Source organism: Alligator sinensis, unplaced genomic scaffold (genome assembly GCF_000455745.1).
Source record: "Alligator sinensis unplaced genomic scaffold, ASM45574v1 scaffold673_1, whole genome shotgun sequence".
Lineage (NCBI taxonomy): Eukaryota > Metazoa > Chordata > Crocodylia > Alligatoridae > Alligator > Alligator sinensis.
In genome coordinates, this window is record NW_005842829.1 from 361,835 (window position 1) to 371,232 (window position 9,398).

The window sequence follows — 9,398 nt, forward strand, 5'->3', positions numbered from 1 at the left end:
CCATGCACCCCTGCCCCCAGGCCCAAGCTGCCCCCCCCAGCCAGGCCAGGCACCCCGGGGGGGGGTCCATACTCCAAGTGTGGCCCCCGGACTGTGCCACTCGCTCCCACCGCCTGCCCCAGGCAGCCAGGACCCCCCACTCCCTGGCAAGGGTCCAACTCGGGATCCCCCACCCTCCGTCGGGGTCCAGCTGCAAGCGCTGGTGAGGCTGTCTCCTTCCCCACTTGGCAGCTGCCAGGGCCCCAGGGGATGGGGGTGGGGGCCACGGCATTCTTGTCCTGTCTTTGACCCCCGACCTGGGCTCGGGCAGCCGCCCTATCAGGCCCTGGCTGGACGCCCAGACCGGCCCTGCCGCCTGCACCGCAACGGACACGGCTGCTGCTTGCTGCTGGCATTGGCATGGGCAGCGGGGCGGCACTGGCACCAGGACAGGGCGTCCGGGTGCAGGACACGGGGCCTTTCCCATGGGACGCCGGCTCCCCTGGGCCCAAGCCAAGTCGGGGATGGGGGCCGCTCTCCTCCGGGCCCTGGACGCACCAGTTTGCTGTTTTGCTGGCAACTGTATTTGTAGCGGGGGCGGGGACCGGACCCGACGGCAGGCAGCATGGGGCCGGTCCTGGGGGCCCAGGGGCTGCAGGTCTGCCCAGGTGCCCCCACGTCCCTGCGCGGCTCTGGCCTTGTACATACGCATCTCGCTGTGATTTGTCTTTGCTCCTGCGGATACCCCTGCCCACCCCAACATCCCCCAGCTGTGGAGGGACAGGCCCTGGGAAGTGGGGTGGGGTGGGGAGGGGGCCTGCATGCCCCCCACGCCAGCACTACCACCCCGGCCTGTGCTGCGCCCCGCTGCGCCGTCGCCCTTGGGGGTCCCACCCGCACGCAGCATGGCAGCCCCCGGACGCTGCATGTTTCCACCCCAGCGCCGGCCCCGGCACCTCGGCAGGGCCCCCTTCCCCCCCCCACAAATGCGCGTTCTCAGTCTTTTTGTAAATGTGCCAAACGCTGCTGGCTGCGGCCGCGCAGTAAAGAGCCTTTCGGAGCCGCGGCCCTGTGTGTGCCTGGGGCAGGCAGAGCAGGGCACGGAGCCGGGTGCTGGGGGCATGGCCAGGGCACATGGCCAGGGGTAGGTCCCGGCTCCATCCAGCCCCGGGGCCGTGGGGGCGTCTGGTCTGACACGCCATGACCCGCAGGCACAGAAGAGCCCTGCTGCGCACAGAGCCACCAACCCCTTCCCGTCACCCAGGCCCCACAGCTGGACGCGCCTGGGCAGCACGGATGGGCCAGAGATGGAGGCATTTGATGGAGGTGTTTAATGATAATGAAGCAGCCACCACCCCCGCCGGGGCAGGGGTAGGGCCCGTCCGTCTGTCCATCCTTTCTGCCACCAACAGCTCGCTTGGCAGGACCTGGGGCTGCCCCACAGGCACATCTGCCTGCGAGCTCCACGCCGCCGCGGCCCTCTGGCTCCTAGCGCCCTGGGGAAAGCAGGAGGTCAGGGAGGGCACAGCCCTGGCCCCAGGGCCCACAGGCCAGGGGCCCCCAGCTGGCAGGATCCAGCCCCCAGGGCCTGCTTCAACCCAGCCCGTGGCTGGAACCGCCAGACGGGCTGGCAGGGCGGGCCCCGGCTGCGGCACAGGGCCCCGGGCTGGGACATACCTCGCACGGTGAGCTGGGCCTTGGAGCGGGCGTTGCCGAGGGCCACCTTGACCACGCCGCTCATGCCGGCCGAGGTGTGGCGCAGCGTCAGGCGGTGCACGCGGCCTGCGCTCTCCATGGCCACGTGTGCCCCGGCCCTCAGCGTCTCCCCATTCAGGCTCCACCGCGGCGGGGCCGGCAGTGCCGCCGACACCTCGCACTCGAACCACGCCTCACCCGGTGCCACCACCTCCACGCTGCGCAGGCCCCGCACCACCTGCACGCTCTCCGCTGCAAGGGCCAGACGATTGCCAGGGGCCGAGACCCAGCCCCGCCGCCAGAACCAGGCCCCAGCCCCTGGCTGCAGCCAAGCCGCTGCCCCTGCCATAGCCCACTGCAGACACCACCGGCCCCGCCATGGCCCCGGGTGCCCCCCAGAGCACCCCCTCACCCTCCACAAGCAGGCGGGCACTGGAGCGGTCATCCAGGGCGTCGCACGTGTAGGTGGCCTCGTCCTCGGGGCCCACGTGGTGGATGACGAGGGTGCGGTAGCAGTCCAGGTTGCAGATCTCATACTTGTCGCCACTGCCAAAGATCTCGGTGTCGCCGCGGAACCAGCGGACACGGCCACGGGCATGAGACACGGTGCACTCCAGCGTGGCCTTGTGCTGCGCTAGCACCGTCTTGTCCCGCAGCGGCCGCACGATCCGGATGGGCAGTGCTGCAATGGCAGCAGGGTGAGACTGTGCCGGGGGGGACCAGCACCTCCCTCCACCCTTCCTGCAGCTGCCCATGGCTCCTGACTTGCCCCAGCTGCCCCACAGCCCTGCCACTTACCCCCATGCCCACCCTGTGCTGCTCACGCTGCCTCAGCCCCCCACCCCCTGCACGCAACAAGGATGAGGGGGTGAGCACGGGCTTCCCTAAGAGAGACTCATGAGGCCAGGCCTGGCCAGTCTGGAGGAGACACTGGAGGAGGACAGGAGCAGGGTTTGCACTGCACTGACTAAGGAAGAGAAAGTCCCTGGGGATTTATTCTTGCCCATCTCTGCCCAGCTAGAGCAGGGGTCCTGGCATAGGATGAGCAGGTCAGCAGCTGCCAGCCAAGCCCAGGCTGTCCTGTCCCCTCTATGGGCCATTCAAGGGGGCACTTGTGGCCTTCACAGAACCACAGACAACGAGGGCTGGAAGGGAGCTCAGGAGGTTACGTCTAGTCCAACCCCTGCTCCAAGCAGGACCAGCCCCAACTACAGCATCCCACGCAAGGCTTTGTCTACCTGGATAGGCAGTTACCTTTGCCTATCCTTGGAGGTTTTTATGCCACCAGCTCTCTAGGTAGCTTGTGTGTCCTCCCTCAGGACTGTATCCAGCTCAGGTTACAACTCAGGGTTACCTGAAGAGATGGGGCAGAGGATTCTGCCCCTTTGCAGTGACCGTGGTAACCAGATTGTCTGTCAGCTAGCAGACTTTGGGGAGACAGAGATGGCATTCTGCCACAGGCTGTCCCAGCGCTTCACCACCCTCCTGCTGAGAAAGTTTTTTCTAATATCAAACCTCAACTTCCCTTGCTGCAGTTTGAGCCCATTGCTCCTTGTCCTGTCGTCTGCCCCCACTGAGACCAGTCCAGCTCCACCCTCTTTGCAGCCCCCCTGCAGGGAGGTGACGGCTGCTATCAAATCCCCCTCAGTCTTCTCTTCTGCAGACTCAATCAGCCCAGTTCCCTCTGCCTCTCCTCACCAGTCCTGTCCCCCAGCCCACAACCATCTTCATTGCCCTCCGCTGGACTCTCTCCAATTGTCCACATCCTTTCTGTCGTGCGGGCCCACAGCTGGACACAGCACTCCAGATGTGGCCTCCCCAGTGCTGAATAGAGGGGAGGAATCACCTCCCTTGATCTGCTGGCAGCGGTCCTCCCAATGGAGCCCAAGATGCCGGTACCCTTCTACACCTCTGGCTCCTGTTCAGCTTCTTGTCCCCTGTCCCCCCAGGTCCTTTCCTGCAGAGCTGCGGCCCAGCCCGTCACCCCCAGCCTGCCCCGGTGCAGGGGATCGCTCCCTCCTCAGTGCAGGACTTTGCACTTGTCCTTGCTGAACCTCAGGAGATTCCTTTTGGCCCAGTCTCCCAACATGTCGAGGTCACTCTAAATCCTAGCCCTTCCCTCCAGTGTATCTACTACTCCCCTCAGCTTGGTGTCATCTGCAGACTTGCTGAGGGCACACTGCATCCCATCTTCCAGGTCCTTAATAAAGACATTGAACAAAACTGGCCCCAAAACCGACCCCTGGGGCACTGCAGTTGATACCAGCTGCAACTAGACATTGAACCACTGATTACTACCCTCTGAGCCCAATGCTCCAGCCAGTTTTCTAACCATCTTACATTCATTCATCCATTCATTCAGCCCAGACTCCTTATCTTGTTTGCAAGAATGCTGTAGGAGACCATATCAAAGGCCTTGCGAAAGCCAATGTATATCACGTGCACTGCTCTTCCACCAGGCGTGGAAGCTGAGCGCGTAGCGACTCACAAGGGGTTGACACGTTCTTGGAGGAAAGGGGCATCAGGAGCAGGAGGCAAGGGGCACGACCTCTGCATCAGAACTGCCTGGACCCTAAATGCTGGAGGCTGCACATGGAAAAAACCCTGCTCGTGCCCAGCTCGCTCTCCCTTCCAGCCTTCACCCCTTGCCACCGCAGGACACAGGAGACTGAAGACAGACCTGGGCTCTGACCCAGGACATGACAGCCCTGATGTTTACCCGATCCGGCCTGCCCCCTGCTCACACGCGCCCCTGTTGGCCCATGCCCCATCCAGCCAGCCCCCCAGTGCTACCCCCATCACTCCCTGGGCCGCGGGGGCAGGCAGGCGCAGAGGCCTCGTTACCCTCCACCTGCAGGCTGGCGTCAGAGGCTGCCGTCTTGGCCACAAACCGGATCTGCCCCGCATCCTCCGGCCGCACGCTGCACATGAGCAGGAAGTGCCTGGTCCCTGGGAGGGAGAGGGGGCGTGAGGGGTGTCCCACGGGTGCAGAGCTCCTGCCCAGCCCTGGGAAGGGCATGGCACGGCATGGAGCCACGCTGACAGCGGCTGCTGGCAGGGGACACGGCAGTCCCCAGGCGGCATTGGTGGGCAACCGCACGGGCCAGCAGCCGCTGTGCACACGGGTCCTGGACCGCAGCGTGCCCTGCGAGGCAGGGACCTGGGAACAGCCTGGCAGGAAGGGCTTCACCCACCTTCTTGCCGAATCTTCACAGTGCCGGAGACTTTGATCTTCTCGCCGTCGCGGAACCACTCACCCGGCACATCCTCGTGCGACACTTCGCAGGTGAAGATGGCATTCTCACCCTCACGCACGCGCACGGTCTCCAGCTCCCTCAGCACGTGCACCCGGCGCTCTGCAAGGCCCAGGACGTGGTCTCAGTGGGGAGGGCAGGGAACGGGTCCCCAGGGGCCAGGCGCCTCCAGCATGGGACAGCCAGTCATGGCATCCTAGAGAGGGGGCTTTCCCCCAGCCCAGCCCCTGCTCCGGGCAGGCCCAGTTGCCTCCTGCTTCCTGGGATGTGGCCTGGTCTGGGCCGGTCCTGGCACCACCCCAGCCCTGACGAAGCCCACTGCCCCAGAGCCCCGGCCTGCTGCTGCGGGGGGGGCGAGAGGTGAGCACAATCAAGAAACGTATTTCCGCTGATGACGCCATCCCAGTGCAGGGCTCTGACCCTAGCGGGGCTGAAACCACCCTCAGGAAGGGCTTGGCGAAGCAAGACTGGTTTAATAATTGGAGCCAGCCTGACAATACGGCTTGTTCTTCATTTCACTCACTGACACCTGGCGAACGCCCACTTGAGACGCAGCTTTTGTGGGAATCCAGTCACAGCTTTGAGCCCAGCCCCAAATATTTAGGAGTCGGCCTTGCCCACAGTCTCCCCCATAGGCACCATCTAAGGACAAACTTGCCGCATGTGACGGCAGCATCCCAGACCTGGCTGCAACGCACCAGGGAAGCGCCGCCAAAGCCCTGAGAACATCAGCGCTGGCCCTGGTTTATTCAGCGGCCAAGGACTGAGCCATGAGTTTGGGTGGGCCTGATCCTGCCCTGGGTTGGATGTGACCCCACAGATCCCTGCCGGCCCCACGGCACTGGGATCCTACGACTCCATGACGTTTCAGTGACCCGTATGTGCAGGGGTCTCCTGGGCGTCCTGCTGCACGTGACAGCGCACTCCTTGTCCCCTCCCTACCCCCCGCTGTGTGCGACCCCAGCTCCCCATCCTACCATAGACCACCAGCGTGGCGGAGGCCCGGCAATCACCGGCGTCACACGTGTACACGCCGGCGTCAGGCAGGCCACAGTGGCTGAGCTGCAGGATGCGCCGGCGTCCCACCGAGTAGAGGCGGCAGGTGGGCCCTGCTCGGAGCTCCGTCCCGTCCTGTGCCCAGAGCAGCAGGGTCACCGGGCTGCCCTGAGGGCTATGCAGCTGCCCTGGCAGGGGCAGGACTGGGGCAGAGGGCCTGCTGCCCCTCGCTGGCTCCTCTCCCTGCAGTCCTGGAGCAGGGGCAGCCCCTGCCCAGGGGAAAAGGAAAGGGAAGGGGGTGGGCTGCCAAAGGGGACGCAGTCAGGCTGGGCCAGGCAGCGCTCACCTTGTACCACTTCACCTCCACAGAGGCACGGGACAACTCGCACTCGAAGCTCGCTGCCCCCGTCTCGGGGACACCCACATCCCGGAGGGTCTTCACCATGGTGACTGGGGGCTCTGTGGGAGGGACAGGACAGGAAGCCAGAGTCAGCCGGAGTCGGCGAGCTCCACGCAACAGGAGGAGGGGGCACAGTGGGGTACAGGCAGGGCACTGCCCCAGGGAAGCTCACAGCACCGGAGACCCCGCTGGGTCCCATTATGGCACTGCTCTAGGGAAGCTCCCAGTGCCAGCCCCCGTGCCCCATAGCACAGCCATACCCCTGACGGTGAGGCGGGCGCTGCAGCGCAGGCTGTCAGCAGTGAAGGTGACAGTGCCCGAGTCCTCCAGTGTGAGCGCCAGCAGTGTCAGGCTGTGCGTGCAGCCCGTGGCACTGAGACGGCAGGCGGGGCCTGGCTTCACGCGCATGCCATCCCGTGCCCAGGCCCCGGCCACGCCGGCATGGGACAGCTCCAGCTGGAAAGTGGCCATCTCCTTCTCGAAGGTCTCCACGTCCGACAGTGGCTTCCGCACCGTCACCTTCCGGGCTGCCCCAGAGACTGGCATGGGGGGCCGCTCCTGCCACATGGGGCCAGGGGCAGCAGAAACCCAGCCCCGCCAAGGGGGCATCATCCTCCTGGCTCCCGTTTTCATCCTTCCCATCCCACCCTCAGCCCCCATCGCCCTCTCCGTGCCCGTGCCCTCCTGGCATGCCCCTACCACCCTGCACCCCAGGCCATCCCCATCCCCATCCCCTCTGCACCCTGCCCGCAGCCTCCCCTGCCCTCCACACCCTGGGCCACCTCTGCCTCACCCCAGGAAGCCCTGGGCATGCGCCAGCTGGGGAGCCTGCAGGCCAGCGCCCAGGCAGCAGGCAGGTACTCACGCTCCACGCTCAGCTTGGCCTGGGTGCGGTCGTGGAGGGTCTCGCAGCGGTAGGTGCCGCGGTCTGAGGGGCTGAGGCTGCGGATGGTGAGGGCGCGCCGGCGCCCGGCCTCCTGCAGCTGGTACTTGGCACCCGGCTGCAGCAGCACCCCCTGCTTCAGCCATTGCACCTCGGCACCCGCGTGGCTCAGCTCCACCTCCAGGCAGGCGTCCTGCAGCTCCTCCACCACCATGTCCCGCAGCTTCTGCACAAACAGCACCTCGGCCTCTGCAAGGCCCACCGCCCCGCGTCACGGGTCCTGCCCCAAACCACAGCGCCACGAGCCAGGGCACCCCAAGAGAGCCTGGCACAGTGGTTCGCGCACCCTGCGAGAGCTCAGTGCTGCATGCCAGGGGCCTCCACACCCAGAGAGCCCAACACCATGTTTCAAGGGCCCCTCTGCCTTGAGAGAGCCTGATGCCATGTGCCAGGAGCCCCCGCACCCTGAGAAAGCCCAGTGCCACATGCCAGGAGCCCCTGCACCCTGAAGAGCTTGATGCTACGTGCCAGGGGACCCTGCACCCCCAAAGCTCAACACCACATGTCAAGGAACCCTGTGCCCCGAGAGAGCCAGCGCCACGTGTCAGGGGCCCCCCGTGTCCTGAGAGAGCCCCCGGTTCCCTGCTGACCACAGACTCCCCGACCTGGGGCATGAGCGGCCTGTGCTGGAGCCTGTGCCTGTTCCTGCCCAAGGGCTCCGAGCTCCAAGACCCCCAGCCATGGCCCCTACAACAGACCACCCAGGCCACGGGCAGCCCCCAGGGGAGGCCTCACCCCAAACAGACCAAGGCACCAGGGGAAGAAGCCCCCGAGAACAGCCCCGGCCGCCTGCACGGACCCGGGTGGCTGCACTGCACCCTCTGCCCCTCGCTGCCGGACGGCCCCTGCACCCCCGCCAGCTCGTCTCACCTTGCACGCTGAGCCGGGCCGCGCTCACCAGGCCCTCGGCATTGGCCGTCACGGTGGTCGCATCCCCGGGCTGGCACTGCCGGATGGTGAGGGCATGGCACAGCCCGTTCCTGCTCACTGCCAGCCGCTCTGAGGGTGCGACCACCTGCCCCCCCAGCTGCCATGTCAGTGCCACATCCTCCGGGGACACCACACACTTGAACGTGGCGTCCTCGCCCTCCATCACTGTCAGGTTGCGCAGCTCCGAGATGATCTCCACCACCCTGGGGACTGAAGCCCGGGTCATGAGGGAGCCGGGCCGTCCCGAGCACCCACGGAGCCTGGCAGGTTTGTACCCATGGGCCTGCCCTCCGTGGGCCTGCCACACTACCCACCTCCCCAGGGTCCGACACCTGCTAACCGCCAGCCCGGCCCTCACCCTGCACGGTCAGCATGGCCAGCGTCCGGTCGTCTTTGCTCTCACAGCAGTATTCACCGGCGTCCTCAGGCCCCACGTTGCTCAGCACCAGTGAGCGCTCCCGGCCCTCTACCCGGGCCTCGCCACGCCCGCCGGCCACCAGCACCTGCCCATCCTTCAGCCACGTCACGTCACCCCGTGCCTTGCACAGCTCGCACCACAGCAGCACTGTCTCGCCCTTGTGTGCATGCACGTCCGACAGGCCCCGCACGAACTTCACCGGCAGCTCTGAGGCACGAGGCGGAGCGCAGGGTTGGGGCCGTGCCGCAGAGCCGCCCCACCTCCAGCCCGGGTGCAGCGCCCACCACCCTCACCTTTCACACTGACGTCGAAGTGCATGCGGTCGTCGCGGGAGATGCAGGTGTAGCAGCCGGCCTCGTCCTTGCCCACATTGCTCAGCACCAGGCTGTGCACACGGCCTTCCCGCCGCAGCTCACAGCGCTCGCCAGCGGCCACGGCACCACATGGCCCGGCCCAGCTGACCGCGGCCTGCTCCTTGGACACCACAGCTGAGAGCACGGCGCTGCCCCCCTCCAGCACCAGCACCTTCTCCTGCTTTTCCTGCTTGTTCACGAACAGCACCGGGGCCTCTGCGGGCCAGGGGCTCATGTCGGCGGGGGCATGGGCCAAGGGCACGGATGCCGGGGGCACGTGAGCGCAGGGCAGCAGGGGCCTGAAGGTGGGGGGCGCGTCTGGCGAGGGGGTAGGGCAGGAGGATGGGGCAGAATGGGTGCCCCGGCAAGGGTCAGGCCAACTCACTGGCACATGCAGGGGCAGGGGCAGGGGCAGGGGCAGGGGGGCGCA

General features: G+C 66.3%; 1 protein-coding gene across 1 annotated transcript in view; it reads right to left on the reverse strand.

The window, feature by feature from the left end:
* Window positions 1–1,292: 1,292 nt before the first annotated feature.
* Window positions 1,293–9,398, reverse strand: part of OBSL1 (obscurin like 1) — a gene marked incomplete at its 5' end in the record, with an annotated part of 25,170 nt that continues 17,064 nt past the window's right edge. Inside the window, 12 exons of the mRNA XM_025191527.1 lie at window positions 1,293–1,475; window positions 1,657–1,926; window positions 2,087–2,356; window positions 4,519–4,623; window positions 4,869–5,030; window positions 5,906–6,059; window positions 6,271–6,383; window positions 6,585–6,851; window positions 7,190–7,456; window positions 8,138–8,407; window positions 8,556–8,822; window positions 8,909–9,387. Coding sequence (XP_025047312.1) covers window positions 1,468–1,475; window positions 1,657–1,926; window positions 2,087–2,356; window positions 4,519–4,623; window positions 4,869–5,030; window positions 5,906–6,059; window positions 6,271–6,383; window positions 6,585–6,851; window positions 7,190–7,456; window positions 8,138–8,407; window positions 8,556–8,822; window positions 8,909–9,387 — 2,632 coding nt within the window. The remainder of the gene's footprint in view (window positions 1,476–1,656; window positions 1,927–2,086; window positions 2,357–4,518; window positions 4,624–4,868; window positions 5,031–5,905; window positions 6,060–6,270; window positions 6,384–6,584; window positions 6,852–7,189; window positions 7,457–8,137; window positions 8,408–8,555; window positions 8,823–8,908; window positions 9,388–9,398) is intronic.